This window comes from Cardiocondyla obscurior, linkage group LG07 (assembly GCF_019399895.1).
Source record: "Cardiocondyla obscurior isolate alpha-2009 linkage group LG07, Cobs3.1, whole genome shotgun sequence".
NCBI classification, from domain to species: Eukaryota; Metazoa; Arthropoda; class Insecta; order Hymenoptera; family Formicidae; genus Cardiocondyla; species Cardiocondyla obscurior.
The window spans coordinates 6,026,279-6,045,726 of NC_091870.1; the positions used below are offsets into that span (position 1 = coordinate 6,026,279).

At 45.4% G+C, this 19,448-nt stretch overlaps 1 protein-coding gene across 1 annotated transcript in view; it reads left to right on the plus strand.

Moving 5' to 3' along the window:
* The window catches only part of Bdg (sodium-dependent transporter bedraggled), a 38,318-nt gene that overhangs the window by 12,197 nt on the left and 6,673 nt on the right, over nucleotides 1–19,448 (plus strand). Inside the window, exons 3-4 of the mRNA XM_070658994.1 lie at nucleotides 18,159–18,337; nucleotides 19,088–19,304. Of these exons, the coding sequence (XP_070515095.1) occupies nucleotides 18,159–18,337; nucleotides 19,088–19,304 (396 nt within the window). The remainder of the gene's footprint in view (nucleotides 1–18,158; nucleotides 18,338–19,087; nucleotides 19,305–19,448) is intronic.

Sequence of the window (19,448 nt, forward strand, 5' to 3'; positions counted from 1 at the left end):
GCGACTGTTCGGTACTATAAATCATCTTTTGTCACTCCGTGAATTATTTTGAGATTGTATCGAACGAAATAGTTGAAGTTACCGAGACAATTTTTTTTTTTTTTTTTTTTTTTTTTGTTGGTTGTGAGAAACATTAACTAAAGCTGGATAATTATTATCAAATACAGACCCTCCTTTCTCTCGAGTGTGCTAGACGAAGCACACGATGACGACGTATCTAACGATCTCGCAATTTTTCAACGTCTGTATAAGCACGTTCGATCGTACTTCGCGAGAAATATCCGGTGTATTTTGCATTCATCATCTGCCACGGGAACAGATAATTTCTTGAATGAACACGCGTCCAGATGTCACGTTTGTCACAAAACGGAAACATCGGCCTTCGCGAGCGGTCCAAGTGTCGTTATTTTAACGGGAGCGTGTCATTCGGGGACTCGACGTTCAATAATCTGTCGCCCGTGCGCTGCACGCTTTACGATTGCCTATCGGAGAATTTAAACGTGCATAATTACTTAGGAAAATTACTTAAGAGGTTCTCATTACGCAAATTCTTAAGATAACGAAACGTTTGGCGCACACGTGCACGAGGCAGCGTATAAATAACTTTACGAGGTTTGCAAGCTTATTTATTCCGCGCAAGCCGCGTTTTTCGCAATCAACCCACCTGGTAATGCGCGATTTTACGCCCGAGGGATTTTTCATTTCCGCAAAACTTTCCCTATTCGCGGACTTCCGAACTTGAGTACCTTTGCTCTTTCGAGGGTGAAGATAGGCGAACCGTGTGGAACGTGAAAAAGTGAATCGCTCTGATAGCCAGCCTGACAGTAGGCGGACAACCGGTTCTCCATCGCGCTGTAATCTCACCTGTCCTTCTTCCAGAAACTTTCCCTGGGTATTTTTCAAATTTTTTTTTCTTTCTCTTTTTTTTTTTTTTCTTCTTTTTTCTTCCTTTTTCCTTCCTCTCGATCCCAATCGGATTTCACTTCGCAAGAGTCGTCGGCGCTGTACAGTCGGAGTTTTCAATTTTCACCGACGCCAGTTCAATGATCAATGGCACGCTTTTCGGTCGCTTTGAACCACCGCGCGATTTACCACGAAGGAAGAATAGTGCCCGTAAAAGAAGAAGAATAAAAAAAAATGTCATTTATCCCGGGCTTATTATTGCGTCAGACCCCGGGCCCCGTTCTCATGTCGAGTCCTCGTTAGTTTTTGCCGAGCTCTCGTTGCAACCGAGTAACGGAAAAAGAACCGCAAAGCGCTAGAAGCGATGTGGTCGATAGAGAATTGCGAATTGTGCGTTCTATTCTATCGTTCGCCCAGCGACTCATCGCGCTTGAATAGCCTTTTAAGCGCGCATTCGATTCGCGGCTTACGATTCTCGTCCGTCATATATGTACGGGACTAGACGCGGGGAGATTTGTTAGACGCAGCGCTCTCCGACAATGGGAGATTTCGAGGCCGACGTGTTGTTTCGGATACCGTCGAGGTTTCCGTGTTTCCGCGCGTTTCGCCGCAAGGATCTAATCCCATAAAGACAGTGTCGTGCGATTTCATTAGCGCGCTCCACTGATTCTTCTGCGAAGTTACTCAGCCTCGTTAAATCCTTCGATAAATCCGCGCGCGTGTATTTTAACAAAATTTCAATTCATTTCAATGGCGTTTTGAACATGAAAAGTAAAAAATAAAAATTTCACGCGAAATCGCGGCATGACTTCTCCCTCGAATTTTCATCCCATCGTGATTTATGAATCGAGTTTAGGCTCCCACTGCCAATTTCCCAGTCGCTCACGCGAAAGGCTATCGGCACGCTAGCGGGTTTGAAACGTGAGTTAGCGAGCGATGTATACTCTCGTCGTACAGCCGGTCAGAAGTCAACGATTGTTTCGAACCAATTACCCAAGTCCGACGGCGAATGCGCGCCGGCTCGAAGCCGAGCCTCTCTTTGCGACGTTTTCGCGTTACTATGGGAACGTGCAAACTCATAAATGCGTTTACCGAGCCTGTCTGGCGGAATCGCCGGTCGGGAATGTACCGGTTAGGTGAGTTGAACGCACGTCCGCGGGGCCCGACGTACATAAATACATCTCGCGAGGAGACGTCCACGCGAAACTCGCCCACCGAGCTCGATATCGGGCTTTCGCGTTACAAGATCAAACGTATTATACGCGGCTCTGCCCGTGACGCCAATTAAGTCACGCAGTGATCGACGTAGGCGATTAACGAGAATGAGATAATTGTCGCTTTCTCTATGCTTGATCATCGATAAATCGACGCGCGGATGGTCTCAACCGCGCTCGAGTGTCGATTCCAACGTTTCATCGAGTATCTGTTTCCCAGAGAGGCGCTCTCTTACATCCGGCGCCTAGAAACGCTCGTTCGTCATAGGTGCGCCCAAATGGGCCATTTAAAAAGCGATAACAGCCGTCGCTCGGCCGTGCGATCACTTCTTTCAGGCTTTCGCGCGCCGCAGCCTAGCGCCAAACGTTAATCCGCACCTTCGCCGCGACCGAGCGATAAGTATTAGACGGCTCGCAATTCGGAAGAATAAAGCGTGGCCGTAGTAAACGATTAATTAGAGCGTGACCGAAGAAGCTAAGCGGTTACTTTTCATGGTTTTAGAAACGCCCGGTCTTCTCCCAGATAAAATCGTACGCTTTGAAAGACACGCTCCTTTCGCCGCTGCAAAAAAGAAAAAGAAAAGAAAAGAGAGAAAAAAAAAAAAACCGCCGTCGTGCATTATCGCGCGCCCCACACGCCCCGTCGTTATGAAAACGGCGTATGCTCTTTATCTCCGGGCAATTAACTTTTTTTTTCCCCCCTCCCCTCCCCCCTTTCCCCTTTTTCAAGACTATCGCTAAATAATTTAACAGCCGTATGCTCGCATCCTTGCCCGCGCGGATCTTTTCTGTAACGGTAAAGTTTTATACGAGTACCTTTATGCAGGACAATGGAAAGCACACATTATTATCTCGATTCCTTCGCATTCTTCCCCTCGAGGTAGCCTTATAATTACCGGCGTGCGTGCGCGCGATCATATTCTGGAAAATGATAAGAACACGGTAGCAAAATGATGTAAACAATGGTGTCTCCGTTGCACCGTTCTTTGTTTAACTTTTCCATCGGGTCGCTTTTGATCATTTTCTGCTCGGAATTCTTTCCATTTCTGCAAAAATGCTAGGCCGAGGTCGTTCTGTTTCTTTTTTTTTTCTTCCTGTTTCACGTGACGGTCGTACCGAACGTTTCCTTTAACGTCAGGTGGGATCGTGCAGTTACAGGGAAGCGGCCGAGTCTCGTCGATTTCCTTTTTCGGACGTAGACAATCTTGAAATTCGGCGTGAGTCATTCAGCCGTGGTCTTCGCGGGCTTGTGTAAAATCGCGAATTCACGCCTAACGCAAATTGGATACGTATCTCACACCTTCGTCCCGGGGAGTTCGCACTGTTTTCTATTTAAAAGAGACGCGGAGCGTTCGTTTCATTCATCGGGTCGTTGTCACGTTGGGTTATATTCGTCATCAAATATGTAACTATTCGGCACGTATCGGCGGCTCCGCTACCTGCGTACGTCCTGCGTGGCTCGACTGCCGGAGGTTTTTAAAGTATGTATTGACGTCAAAGTAGCACGAATCACGTACGCCGGCCGACCGCGAGCTTTGTTTACGTACATATCTCACCCCTACGCGGTTTGACGCGGTGTTAAAAAAAAAATTCCGAATATTAATGTCGAGTCAATGTCGAATATTAAATACAATTGCCGAGAATCTAACTGGATACATTGCGGTATAACGTCGATTAGATATCAATCGCTCGTTAGCTTCATGTCCCGAAAACATTCAGCGTTTCCTTGAGTCTGCGTATTTTAATATTTTTTAATTAATAGTTACGTTTGTTATAGAATTTTGTATATACATTAATTGCGAGTGGGGTTAATTTTAGTAACACGTTGACGCTTGGAATAATTTTTATTTTTTTTTTATTAACATTTGCGTCGTTATTTGACAAAGAAGGAAGTCTTATTCGTGTCGCGGCACGGAGTCACGCAGGCTTAAATCCGCCTTCGCGCCTCTTTGTTTCCGCAAGGATGCCTCGAGAATCTTAATCGCGTTGTGTCACGGAGCCTTTTCCAGAGGATAAATCGGCGTGTACTACAATTTTTCTAATCGTGATAGCGCACAGCGACATGTACCGTATTAGTCTTCCCGTATTAAAAAATTTATTTAATTTCTTTTTTTAACGGCCGATTTAGCGAGAAAAACTCCAAAAGCATTTCGCGCGTCAGAAATCGCTCTCGATCCCGTCGATTGCGTTTTCGCCCGGGTGCCTTTTAACTCTCGCGCGCCGCGGGGCGTGTAACGCGGTGTCGTTTTAACAGCGTTTTCGCGTTCGGCGGGAATGGCGTTATCAGGTAGGCGCGGGGAAAGCGAAGGAATCGCCGCGGCTCGCGGATACGAAAATCGCCGGATATTTTTCGCGGGATCGGAGGGGACTCGTCCGTTAGCTTGCTTCACCGCCGGGTGAAACTCGGCATCGCAAGCCGGCTCTTACACCCGCGAATAATCTGCATAATAAGTGCGTCGCCGGGGCGTATAGGCGCGTGCATTTCTCCAGGCTTCGTCCCCGTCTTTCTCTCTTCCCCTGTGTCCTCGCCCCGGTGGTCAGAGTGCGTGGCTCCGGTTCGTCTTCCTACGCACGATCTTAACCATGCCCTCGCGGAACCGCGACGTACCTGCGTTGCGTACAAGACGAGCGAAACTTAGCTCGAGCTCTCCGGCACGCAGACGGGGGAGAAAAAGGAGAGACTTTTCGGCGACGGGATTATCTCGCACGAACGCCTCGCTCCGGAGCATCGAGAGGATCCGATGCTTTCGCAGCTATTATTGGATCGGCATTTTATTTCACGCGCCGCCAACGCCACTTCTCGACTTTGCCAATACTCAATTTAGTTTTATTATTTATTACGATAAGCGTGAGATAAGCGCTTCTTTTCCCGACGTTATTTCACTCGCCGTAATTTTATCTCGGGGAATATAACCATTTCCATCGCGCCGCGCGCTGCGTGCGTGATCACGCGGGAAGTAAATTATTGACGCGATTTAATGGCGCGGGCTCTAAGTGCACGAATTCATGAACGTGGGCGTTTAATTACGGGCGCTTCGCGTTGCCTGTGTTTGGTTTATGCATATGCCGGCACGTACTTGGTGGAATTCAAAACCGCGCCAGTTTCGTCTAATAATCTGCAGCTTTGCCGCGCGATTGAATAATTATAGAAATTAAATAATATAGCCCCGCGTTGTAGGCCGAACGTGACTGACGGCGTTGTAACGTGTACTTTTTCACGCGACCGTCACCGATAATCGACCGTATACGGAAAAGTCGATCGAGCCGATCCCGTTCGCTTAAACAGTTTGTCGACGGTGAATTAAAACGGCAATTTCTAGGGCAGGCAGCCGGCGCGCGATCGTGATTTCCGCGCGCGCAAATCCTATTAGGCGTAGCTGCAGGATGCAATCGTGAGAATACCGTTAAAACCGTAGGAGCGCCTCGCCAAGGATACGAGATACGCGTGATTTAGCGAATCAAATCAGGCGCGTCGATTACGTTCCCTTAAACCGCCGTGTCTCGCAGCTTCTTGATCGCGCGTCGCTCAAGATTAAAAAAAGAAATTGTTTTTTTTTTTTACATTCGCGACTTCTGCGGAACTCCCGAGAGGTGCGAAAATGTGTAATACACGCTTCTAACTGTCGGCTCGTTCGATACATTCACTTTGCACTTGTTTCACTTCGTAACTATGTAGGAAGGAAAAAAAAAGAACGTGTTGTGGATTTTTTTTTTCTCTTTTTTTTTTTTTCTTTTTTTTTCTTTTTTTAAACTGCTCTCCACGATTGGAATTTTCGACAACAAAATTATATTTTATACCCAGAAATAAAACGACGCGCTGTAACGGGACTTCGGCGATCTGCAGGTAATTAACTTTTTTAATAAACTTTTTTTTTCATTGCGTGACTCCGCGCGCGCCGCACTTGGCTCTCTCGCCGACTTTCAGCGTGGCGTATCCGCGAAACGCACGGCGATCAAGGCGTTGCGACAATGCTTCCGATTACGCAATATTCATAACAAGAGTAAGATGATGTTCGTGCACGCCTCTTTGTTTATTTGGGAACGTTGCATCATCGAGGTCGAAAGCGCGCACTGCACACGCAATCCGCCGACCCGGCCGCTTCGTCGAGAATGAATGACAGCGCTTTCGTTCGCATATTTCTATCTTCACTTACAAAACAAAAGATCGGGATTCGACCGACGCGAGGTACGCGGTGTCACGTTTCCACACTTTAATTTCCCGCTGCATAGACATCGCGCGTACACTCGGAGGCAGATATGGCGTTTTCCGCGGCGACGGCGGCTTACGCACACTTGCCGCCAAAGCGAACGCCATATCTGCCTTTCATTGTAAATTTACGATTCTACTCCAGTGCATCATTTTTCGCGTGTTGCGTGAGCGAATGAACGATTAAACATGCGAAAAAATACCGAAAATAATTCACTCGTGCTCCGTGCTTTGATTAAACGTAATTAAAACGATTAATTGAAAAATCAATTAAATAATTAAATTCTTTGTGAAATTTAATTTTTTTTAATTATCCGAGCGAGGCTCTGTGTTGGTGGATGTATTTTTCATCGGGTGCACCGCGGCTGCGAAAACTTAAAGTTTTACGCCAATTATTCTACGGCAAGTTAGCCGGATCAACTAATTACCTGCGGGCGTTACGAAACTTCCAGTGCCGCTGGGAGAAATTCAATAAATTTCTCATCAGATAGTTCGTTAACATATTCGATAAACTTATCCAAATTCATTTACGGTGCACGTCATACTTTACTATGTATTACCACAAGAAAATTACGTCGCGGTTAACGTCGCGAGTTAAAACATAACGAGGCAAGAACATCAACTTATCAAATAAAATATATACATCCAAAGTTTATTGTTGAAAATTATTAAATGTAAAATAATGTCATTTTTACGTTGAAAAAAAAAAGTAAAAAAAAAAAATGAGAGTAAATAACGCGCGCGAGGCGCTCTTTGTAATTTCTGTAATCGTAATTGAAAAGACAACTGCAATACATATTAAGAGAAAAGTAATTTCGAGCAAGTGTCGCAGGATTAATAATTAAAACCGTAAGAATTTATCGCAGACGTTTCGCGAGCTGCCCTTTTCCCGCGGCGGCGCAAAAGTTATTTCCGCGGAAAATAAAAATGAACGACGAGATGTAACTCCCCAGGATGAAAGGCCGCGCGTTTTAACCGTATTACAGTCGTGTTATTGAAATTCCGTTTTATCCCGAGAAGAGAGGTTTAAGCGCGTCGCCGATTCGCGAAAATAAATGCCAGGAAGTAAGCGTGGCTCCGACAAAGCCGAAGCATAAACCGACATTTCTAGTCTGTTCTGCTTGCCAACTGTTAGTTTATAACGGACTCGTCGACCCGTTACTGTTGATACTTCGTTATCCCGCCGTAGTCATTCAGCGAGCGATTTCGCGAGGAATACAATCTCCGTGGATCTCTCGCCCGTTGTCCCGACGACCGCCGTCGTTACCGGGCCCTCCAACACTTGCGATTCGCGTGCATTTTCCAGCCACTCGCCATTCACGTAACATTGACGACGACGAGGACGACGAGCGTCCGATAATGCAGGCCCCGGTGCGCAGCTGCACCTCGTCCAACCGGTTACACGGCGCGTTGCACTCGGCGGAAAAATTGATAATCACTTATGCAACGGTCACCGATCGATCGCCTGTGCATTTCGGTATAACGTTCGGGACCTTGAAAACGCGGCGCGACCGCAATACCGATCGGTTCGATTATCAATAAGCGATCGGGCGATTATTTCTTGGAAAGAAAAAAAAAAAAATAAAATAAAAAAAATAGTAATACATGAATAATTTATAGTATTAATTTTTTACGTAAACGACATAATTTCAGTCAGGTATGCAGATCGTCGCAGCTGTCCGAAAGCGTATTCGTAACATGGTTTTATACGCTTTTTGTTTCTTTTTATATTTATTATTATTTTTATTTTTTTTTATTATATTTTGCAACAATGTTTACGCATTGTCGAACGTGACGTTTAGCGAGAAATTGCCGCGTATGCGTTCTCACATCGCGGTGCATCTTACACGGTCGCTTCTTACTTAGCTGGTACCCTGATACCGTAGCTGCAGCCGCAGCTGCGCCGACGTGTCGCAATCGACGTTGCGAGAAAGAGAAAAACGGCGGAGCCGCGAGACATATCGGTGGGGTATTTGCCTTTAAGTATTTACATAAATTTCAACGAGACCGGCGCTCGAAACGGCGTCTTTGGAGAACCCGCGATTCCTCGCTCTTTATCATATCAGGCTCTGAGCCCTTCAGACACGGCCGAATTTCGATTGCTCTTGTTGAAATATTTGTTCAATGCCGACGTTTCTCTCTTACGTCACGGCAATCGTCGGCGAATCTGCCTCCCTAAAAAGGCAGAGAGTTACGAGTAAATTTTAATTATTACAATTAACAGTTACAAATATATTAATTACAACGATGATCACAATTAATTAATATTAAGATTTTAATTATTTTTTTCTAAGAAAACCAGCACAGCTTCGATGTAACTTGACTCGATTATTATTGAACGCGAAATGTAAGCCGCTAGATTTTTCTTTTTTAATCAAAGCGCAATGTCGGTCCAAGTTACGTTATCAATCTTTATCCGAGTGTACCCGCTCGAGCATCGAAGTCGCGTTCATCTTCTCGAAGTCAAATTTTCCAGGTGGGCGTAAATTTTCATTAATTGACACTTCGGCAAAACGTGACTCTCGAGAAAACTTTCAGGAGCAGTGTCGGCATCAACCCTCAAAATTTCTCCTCTCGATCACGTTTCTGAATAAATTACGCTCGAGCGTCTTCCGTTCCCGCCAACGCTTTGCTCTCTCGCTACCGTTTTCACTCTTCTGTGTACACGTCTCGTGTTCTCTCGTTTATTTCTTTTTTTTTTTTTTTTTCTTTTCTCCTTTATGTATCGTACATCCTTGTCCTGTATCGCATCGAGCAATCGTCAAACAATATCGAGCTGATGCATCGAAATATTACCGCGGTACAAGTATACATACACGATTACGTGAAATAAAAGTCGAGAGCGTGAAATAATATTTTTGTACAACCTTTCGTTTTTCCGAAAATTAACTTTGAATATTCATCAGACTACACGTGTGTATCCAACAATTGTTTGAAGCCCTCTTTTTATATCTTTGCTGAATATTTTATGCTGTCCTCGAGGCGTTCCATGAAAGATGTAGCGAATAAGATTATTACAAATAGAAGGGTTGTTATCTGCCCTGTTGTTTCGATACGTGAATAATTCATTTACATATGCAAATGTTTCGTACATAAAAAAAAAAAAAATATATATATATATATTTTTTTTTTTTTTTTTTAATAAATAAAAGAACAGAACTTGGTGTAATTTTCCGAAATAAAAAAATGGCTTCTCTATTGAATTGTATATCGACACCTCGTACACGTGGATTTACTAGTGAGAGGCGGGTGACCTTAGAATTTATTCGCGTCCACAGACACATTATCACTAGTTACATATTGGCTCTCAGAACCATAAGATCCGAGCGAACCTTGATAGAAGATTGGAATCTCGATGGTCGGCTAATTATTACCAGTTTTTCCGAGTCATTTCGCCCTTTCTTCTCGGGGACGCGTCGTTAATACCTGTCGTAAATCGCGTGCCCGATCGCGCGACCTCATGCGTGTGCGCGCGCGTGTGCGTGTAGCGCAGAGATACTTGTCCCGGATACAGTTATTCGGCACACGGGAGTTTAGGCGGCCTGTTTGTATCAGTTTTCGCGGCGGTTACACGCTCGCCCCGCCGGGTACGAACACGCTGACCATCTTCAAGGCTCCGTCGCTCGCGCACGTAACATGGTCAGCCGTGGCGGGCGAAGACCCGTCGTCGTTCCGGTGCGCGCAGTGAAGCGATGCCACGCGCGCGTAGCGGCACGTCGTCGTCGTTGACAGTTCTGTTTGTTGCAACCCGGAACGAGAACTCTGCGGGCTTACCTCGTAAACGCGAATCTGGACGCGAAATAAAAATCACGTCCGCGTCCTGAGAATCATCGAGAGATAACGAAAACCCTCGGGCCTTCGCGCGCGTGCTCGAAACCGTATCAGGCTTCTCATTGTCGTTTATCGGCGAGATGCAGCGGTGAAAAAAAGAAAATAAAAAGAACTTGAAAATGTGAACTTGTGCTCGTTTGAAATTTCTTTTACGATTGTTGTGGAGCGTATCGGGTTTTCTCGCCGATCACGATGTGAGAATCTTACGGGAGCCAGCTAGCCTCCGACTCCGCCGCGTCTTGCCAGGAATTGTTTAAGAACTTGGAGGAAGGAACGAGCGCGAGCTGAAAATCCGGGAATGACCCGGCAAATTCTTGTTAGATGCCTCGCATGCGTGACTGCATTTCGAAATACTGACGAGTCGCGACGACGAATTGAATAACAGCGAATTAAGGATGATAGCAACATTGTTGCGTTAATTAAGCGTTTGCAATCAACGCGGAAACATCAATTGAGGACAAGTACGAATCCCGAGAGTCATGCGCTATAGGTGTAATTAAAGATAGCTCTCGTGTTATTACATTCTTCATTTATAGCGGAGTAAATAATGCGCTGCGCGGATATTGAAGTGAACCGCGTTCGGAGTAATCTCGGATCAGAAGCCGGGAAGACGTTACGTAAATAATAAAAGATTTGATAGGCTGGTATGCGAGAGGAGGCTTTCAAAAATCATGCGATTTGCCGCGGAGAGCATCTGTAATAAAACCATTAGTCACCCACCAAATGATATGGATACAGATGACTCGTTTGCGTCACCAGGAATTTTATTTTTCTGAGATACAAAGCGGCGCTCGGGTATCTTTCGTGGATTAGAGTTTAAAAAGAAAAGGAAAAAAAAAAACGTACGCAATCCGGAGTTTATCGGCAGCTTGATTCGGCATGTTTCCGACGATATATCCGCCGGAGGAGCGAAAAAATTGAATTCCAACGCCGCGGCATATCCTCGGCCGCCTCGAAAGCCTTCTGTTCTCCACGTCGTGGACGATTATGCGATTCGACGTGTCCGACGTCACCGCATTGCGGTGTATATAGTACGCGTTCGCGTATCGATTCGTCGGCAAAGTTTGCGCGGCGTGTAAGTGACTCGCCAAGTGACCGCGAGCGAAGCCGGAAGATCGACGGGATCGAAACTTTTCCAGGCGGCTATAAGTGAAGGCAAGCGCGAACACTCGTCGGTGAACTCTCCTCATTGCATTCGACGGAAAGGAAAAAGAACGAAGAAACTGAGAAGACGGAAAGAAGGAAAAAAAAAAAAAGAAAAATAATAATTAACTGACCAGCTAGCTAAGTTTTCGTTTACTGGTCTCCTCAAGGCGACGAAGTCTTACGTAACTGGGTGGTTTTGGCAAGCAATATCGGTGGAACGTCATTTACAAAATAAGCCGGAGATTAATATTCCTTTTATTAGCATTAATACGCCGAGCTTGAACTGAAGGCTATTATTTAACAGGAAATTATTATTTTATCTCGGCTTCACCTTGAACCTAAACAATATTGCCGACATGTCGTCGGCTGAATTATTTGGATGAGATCAATCGGGCGTTTTGCTAACCTTCGTGGCATCTTATTTCGAGATTTATATTCGATCCGCGTGGTATTTGAGGAGAAATGTTGAAAGTGATCCTCGTTTGAAAGGCAGAAGGACATATTTCCGCAGGCGCGCCAAGATACGGTGCGCGTCTCGTCAACTTAGCGCGATAATCACCTGCGATTACGGTCCGAGACCGCAGGTCTATCTTCTCGGCGGGGACGGAGATCGGTAAACCGGGATTAAGTAATCCTCGGCGCATTGTTCGTCGCGGCGAACAGCGAAGAGTAACGGGTGTCTCGCGGGTGTACGACGGCGCGATTGTGTGTCAACGCGAGAAAAGAGGAGACGCGGGGCGGCGCCGGTGCGTGAGCGAAATAAAGAGCCGCGCGTGACTTCACGCTTCGGACACGCCGCCGTTAAAAGAGGGTGCCGGCGAAGAAGAAAAGAAGCCGGCGGCCGCGGAAACAACGACGCGGACCGTTTCGAAATTCGATTGTTTCGCGGCTCGTTAAAGCAGCCGTCGGTGGAACCTTGAGCGGCGAATCGTGGCGGCGTGTATTTCGCACGGTTTTCCTCGAACGCGCCGCAACCAGCCGCGAGGACTCCCTTCGTTAACGGCGTCGACGAGGAAAATCGACGCGCACGGCGAGGAGGATAACGTCGCGGGAGAGAGGCAGAAGGCAGGGGCCTTTGTTCGGTGACCTCCTGGACCGAAACATTCAAGAAAGAACGGGATCGTTAACGGATTGTTATCCCAAGGACGAATCTATCGTCAGGATTCGTATTCGAGAGCACGTCGAGGAGTAAAGTTCGTAACGATTTCGTACATCTCGGTCACGTTCGAGGAGAGAAGCCCATTCCTCGCGATAAACCGTCCGGCAACGAGATTAATTAGTGATATATATATATATTTTTTTATTATTCCGAGGCGGAACTCGTTGCTCAAAATTAATCGAGCGGTCGCTTGCGGTACCTTGGAAATCAGGGTTACTTCACGTAACGATTGTGCAATCGGCGAGTGGATAACAAGAAGAAGAAAAAAAAAAAAGGGGTGGACTCTGTTCGAAATAGTTTCCTTTTCCGCATATTTATAAAAAATAGAAAATAAAATAAAATACGAAGAACGGGAGAGGCGAGATCGCAAGAAGAAGATCGGTTTTATTAGATGCTCGCAGAGGGTGATTGTTGGTGTTGCAACGTGACATGTGAGGATGAACCACGATCCAACGATTTGCCGTCAGTACTTCTACTGCAGCCAGCGTCGGCATCGCGTCAGGTATATCTAAAGACTCGTCAGCGGTACGCGATATATTTATAAAAAAAAAAAAATAAATAAATAAATAATGTGCTTTGTTATCCTGATTTCAATCCGCGGACATCAGTTCGTCGGATTGTACTGCGCTTTGCTTGAATAATTAATCACGAGCTTGCGGCTTCGATCGCGAAACGCAACGCCCCGTGCGCGCGACACACATGCAGTCACGTTTCAATTAATTAATTTCAACCGTTTATTTGCCAGTCGACGTATCGATTAGCGGGGACGATGTACGCGGGCGATAGGCCGGGATCCTTTTACAACGCGGCTTAATTAGTAATAAACACACGTGTGAACTGTCCGAGAAATCTCACGATTGCCGAACTCGCCGTTTGGGTTCTCCTCTCGATGTCTTCCGATTCGTTTAGCGGGCTCGTTTACGATTCGCCGCTAAATAAATTAGCGTCGCAGTAAACGTGTAATTTAAAAACCAGAATGACGCGGGGAGGTAGAGGCCGCAAAGGAAGGGAGGGGAAATTTATTATCCCGAGAAGATAACCGCTCGCGCGCTTGGAAAAAGCGCGGAAAACTCGCGAGGGACGGCAAATTGCGATTTCATTCGCCGTGGTGCCTATCTTTCTTACGGCTTTACGACCGTCCGATTACGCGCGAGATGATTCCCCCTTTGCTTCCCCCCCGACCGTCGTGTAACGCCGGCAAGAACCGCGTTCCTACAAACGGTCTCGTTACATCCGGGCGTGATTCTTCCCCGGGTCCGCGACATCGAGCTTAAACGAACCGTGTCGCGGTCGTCGTAACGTCGGTCGCTGGTCGTTTCCGACTTCGTTGTTCAACCGCTCGTGTTTTACACCCCGAAAACACTCGGTGGCGTTTCCGCGTTCGGCGGGATCCTGTTCGCGACGAGACGCGGCCGGCAGGTAAACACGGATCCGCTCGACGAATTATTCGCTAAGCCCCGATAAACGCGTTCGCGGCGGATCGAGTTGAGCTCGTAATTAAATTTTCGACGAGGATCCATCGGCGCGTGACGCTGATATAGCACAGGTGCTCGGCGTTGGAGTACTCGATCAGTAAATCGTACCTTGCCATGTTACGTTCAGGCCGTCCCTCGCTCGGTAGCTTGTTAGATTTTCTGAGACTTTTCGCGAGTCGTTGGCCAGCATTCTGTGCCAGGGACGCGCGTAATATCATGCATACTCGTTGTTTGGTATTCGATAAATTATATAGCCGTGTCGCCTGGCGCTCTCAGGTCTTCGAGATTTAACGCGAAGAAAAAACGCGGCACGTGTACATTTTTCTTTTTATTTTATTTTATTATTATTATTTTTTTTATTACGACCGTAATAAAAGAGGAATAAAATATGGCTTCGAGCATCTCGCTGACGTGGCAGGGTATCTTCGTTCACGTACGAAAAACCGAGCGGTCATCGACGTCTCGTGAAATGAATGTATTTCGATCTTGAGGCGCTTCTCCTTGGAAAAAGAAAGAAAAAGGAAAAAAAAGGAAAAAAAAAATTACACAGCGACGTCGATGTCGTGTGAATTCGCGAAGGTAGGGGACGTTAGATAAAAACGTAATGTATGTCAAGTAAGTGGGTACCTGCGGGCAGATCAAAATGCCAGCTGCCTTTTTTTTTCTTTTTTTTTTTTTTTGTAGCGAATGGTCGCGAAGTGGTCAAGGAACGAAGGAACGAGCTTTATGGATAAATAGCGTTTCCTTCGATGAAGCAATCTAGCTCCTCGATCACGCGATATATTTCTTTTATCTCACGCAACGTTCTCGCTCTCCACCTGTTCACCCCTTCGGCTTTTGCATATCTTGCTCTTAGATAGAAGACTTCCACTTGGAATTGAAGCTTCCGTTCCGCGGTCGATCCGGGAAGAGAAAAGCGGCGGCGGTTGTGCCGTAAATGCCGCGTTACGGAAAATTAACGCTTCTTTATCATAACAGGAAGACTCCGACGATGTGAAACTTTCTCGCGACGGCTGTGTCGCAAAATTTCACGCGGCGACGGCATTTATTGTAGATAATAAAATATAAAGTCCGCTTATATATCGTTAATTGTTTAGAAATCGTCTGCACCGCGCTGACAATTAAATAAGTTATTAAACTCGATCGAAGTAAGACTGCGATCGCAGTCTTAATGGCAACGCATTTGGAATTTGTGATTGTTTTGCGGCGGATATGAATTATTTAAAAAATGTATTTCCGTAAAACGTGCGCGTTTGTTCTTTGTTTCATCGCAACGTATGTTAGAACTTACCGAATTTCGAGACGCTCGTACCAAGGACAATACGAACGTGTTTCGCACAAATATTCAATCGCATGGTAAATACAAATATTTATCGATTCCGTTCCTGGACAAGCGCCGGGTTCGACATGACCGAAGCAATAAATGGACGCGGATGTTTGTATTCTGCAATCGCCGACCGATTTTTTTCTTTCTTTCTTATTTTCTTTTTTTTTTACTTTTTATTTATTTATTTATTTATTTTTTTTTTTTTTTTTCTTGAGATCTGGCGAGATCGTGCAGCTGTATATCCTTGAAATCCATACATGAGATTCATAAAATAACAGGAGCATTTAAAACTCGTGATTATAAATCACACGAACATGCACGTGGGATGATTCAGGAAGAAACGGAAACATTTTTGAGAAACGACTGTATAGATCGTTAAAAGATAATTAACTCTTACGAACGCGTGCCTTTTATTTCGCCATTTTATTTCATTTAATACTTTTAATTTAAACGGCATTTAGATACTCAGGGCTGAGAAACTTTCGATGAGAAATTTAATTACCTTGTCGCCGCCACTTTGTTTCGTATCAAACTTATTTTCGAGGACCTGCAGATTTTATTTACAACTCGATTTACATACTACGAGTAGAAAAAAAGAAAGAAACCGCCACGTGAAGAATTTTTATGATTTATTTTACATATATTTGTATTTCATTAAATTTCGCTCCAAGTAATGATTGATTGGATAATATATAATAATTAATGATCCGACGGGCTTCGGCTGCAGCTTTTCTCGGGCAATCTAGATCGAAATCGGTGTCTTTCAAGAGTCTGCGATACAATTGTGCCGGCGGAATATTTCTATTGAAGAGGGCCAAGCCCCGATCGATCGGACTGACCCCACGCATAATCGGGCACGGATCCGAGACGGAGTTTAGAGCGAGCGAGCGAAAGAGGAAAGGAGACCACCGGGGGTGGTTATCGTGTCAAGAGTGTGGCGGCTCGCGTGCGCCTAATCGCGACCGGGATCGGTTAAGGGGTTGTTCGGGGGTTTGCGGTCATTAGCGGTGACCACGGGCGGTTGCCGTATCGATCTTTTTCTCCGAACATATCCGCTCTTTGTCACTTCCTCGGTTTTTAACGACCTTCGCCGTTTCGTGCTTCGAAATATCCCCCTTGACGTCAATAAAAAAAAAAATGGAAAGAAAAAAATTAAACTGCGCACTCTGATATTCCGTGCCGCGGAATCGCGTCGCCGATGCGATTGGCGTGGATGATAACGAACGCTCCCGTGTCGGCGATCGCGATTTTTAAGGCTTTCCCAGAACACCGCGAATAACGCTCGTAAAGATTAATCGTAGTCGACTGTCCGTAAAAGCGACGTCCGCGCTTGAAACACGAGACAAATTTTCCATCCGAAATGCCACGTTGAATTATATTTAATGTTTAAACGATAATCGGGGAAGGGTCTAAAGAATTTAATCGTTCGAAGACGCATTGTTCGTCGACTGTTCGATATGGAAAGTATACTTGTATTGAATCTTCGAGATAATACTGCTGCGTATGTCGAGTTTAATAGTACAGCCCGTGGTATAATTGATCGATAAGCGCGTACTCTATTATCTGCGTTATGTAAACTCTTATACGGCTGTTAATGTCGACCACGTGTTTTTTTTTTTCCTTCTTTTTTTTTTTATTGTTCGAACGTGCCACTGACATGAATTTGCGATATTCGTCCAGTTAACGACACTTGATTCGCGTTCTTATTCCGAGTATCGACACGTAGGCGGTCGAGCGATGATGAAAAGTTCCCAAATTATTCGCGGCTTACAATAACACGTGGCATAAATTGCCGTGACGTTAATCGACATCCGTGCATCATCGGGCTATTTGCAAAGCGGGCACTTAAAATCAAATTCGTCATTAAAAACCAGAACGTTTTCGCGGGGATGGAAAATTGTATTTATAAAAAGACTTGGGAGAGAGAACATTTACGCGCACGTGCCTAAACGATCTGCCGGACGTTTATTTGATATAAAAGTTGATAAAGTCCATGCGAGTCTACTTGAAACGGCGCGATGGTGCACCGACGAGAAACTTTTCGAGAAACGCGAGACTCCTCTCGAGCGGAGGAGCTTTTTCGCTTATTACGCGCGGCTTTGGTATCTCTTATTTTCACTTTTCCATCCTCGCGATAACGGTACCGATCTGACGGCCGATCTGTTATCGGCATTAGCGCGCACTCGACCCCGGGGGTGTCCGTCGCGTCGCGCGTGATTTAAACCACGTTGGATAATCATGTTAAGTATACAACGGAGCCGCGCAGGCCGTAATTCACTGGCGATTCTCTGCGCGCATCATTAACGATCGCCTTATTGGATTTACGGAGGTCTGCGCCGTCTCACGCGATTACTCGTCACGACGATTAGAACCGGGATATAAAGATCTCCTCGCTAATTTTAACGCGAACGATCGCGCGCGCGCTGCCCTCCGCGTAGGATGAACGCTCCGCTGGGTGTATCCGTCTCTGGATCAGACGGACAAGTTTACGGTGAGACGCGATAACATCCTTTCCGTATTAAGACAGCGGCACGCGATAAAATTCCGCTCCGACCTAGTTTAGCTCCGACGGCCAACGTGATCTCGGAGGTGGGGGAGAGCCTCAGCATCAGCTCTTGCTACCATTAGATTGGAAATCGAAACGTCGCGCAATTGTCGATGCTAATTTTATGACGTATAAAAACACTCGTCGCACTCGAAAGACTAATCTGAAATCCAAGATTTATTTTATTGATAGTTGAGGCTCGACGACGTTAATTATTGAAGTCTATTTTTTGTTTTTTTTTTTTTTTTTTGTTTTTTTTTTAATTGTTTTTTTTTTTTTATTTTGATAGAGATTATATTTTGTCTCAGGTTTAATTTTTCTTGATGGTAATTGGTCCTTTGACGATTTCAGGGTGAACGAGCGACAGAGAGACGTCGACAGGCATAACAACAGAGGTGAGGATGACGATGAAGACGAGAATCCTTTAGGAAAATGGCCTCACGCCCTCAGCTCGACCCTCGCGTGCCTCGGCTGCACTCTGGGACTTTTCAACATCAGCAGATTCGCCATTCTCAGCGTACAATTTGGAGGTGAGTGCGCTGAAACGTGTGCTGCCCGCCCGCAGAAATACCACAAACGCGTCACGAGAATTCCGTCAAAACGTTTCACCAAACGTTTTACTTGAATTCTCTCTCTCTTTCTCTCCTAGCGCAGGTCGTTACGCGAAATGATGAACAAAGGGAATTTCTGACGCGCGTAATTTTCGCCGAACCATTCGTTTTCAGGAAGTGTTGTTTTCGGAGAACGGACCGACGTGTTCGACGAAAGTCTGATTTCCATGTTTTAGAATGTGCAAAAAAAAAAAAGAAAAAAAAAAATGTGCTCCGCGTGATAGCGCGAAATTTATGCGCGATCAATGCTGATTGAATTTGTCGAAATAGTAGCCAAATTTCAGTCCTGCGGAATTATTAATAATTTTCCGCGACGACAACGCGAGGACTTTCAAAACGATCTGCTGACAATTACTTCGCTGCTCGCAGCAGCTGCAACGTTGACAATAATTCATATCGCGTTGTGCCCCGTTTCTCTTCCAATGTCGATAATTAGTTCCGAGGCTATTTGCAATAATAATGATCGATCTGCATAGCGAAGAAACGCTCGGTTGCCCACCCACGCGACGTGAAAAGCCGCTCTTTGAAACAAACAACTGAGAGAGACACGTTCCTTTATCCCTTAAAAACCTTCTAATAAATGTATTTTATAATTTGTGGACGCTGTTTTAAATTCAAAATTTTTATTAATTGTTTAATTTTTAATTTTTTTTTTTGTTTTTTTTACAGCAAACTTTGTTCTACAGTTCCTGTTTTTGTCTTTCGTACTGGGCATTCCGCTGTTGACCCTGCAAGTATGTCTCGGGCAAAGATTGGCGGCCGGTTCCGTCGACATGTGGAGAATATCGCCGCTTTTTCACGGCGTCGGAATAGCTCTGCTCACTGCACAAGCTTTCATCGGTATCTACAGCATAGTTGGCGTATCGTGGATGTTTGTGTACTTCAGGTAAATTTCTGGAGCAAAGCAAAAGCACGTCGAATTAAATATACATACATCAGATTTATGCGATCTTGGCGCGATGATCTCAATACCTTCTTCGAGTTTCTCCTCCGTCGCCTACATATAATATCGAAACAATACTATGCCATG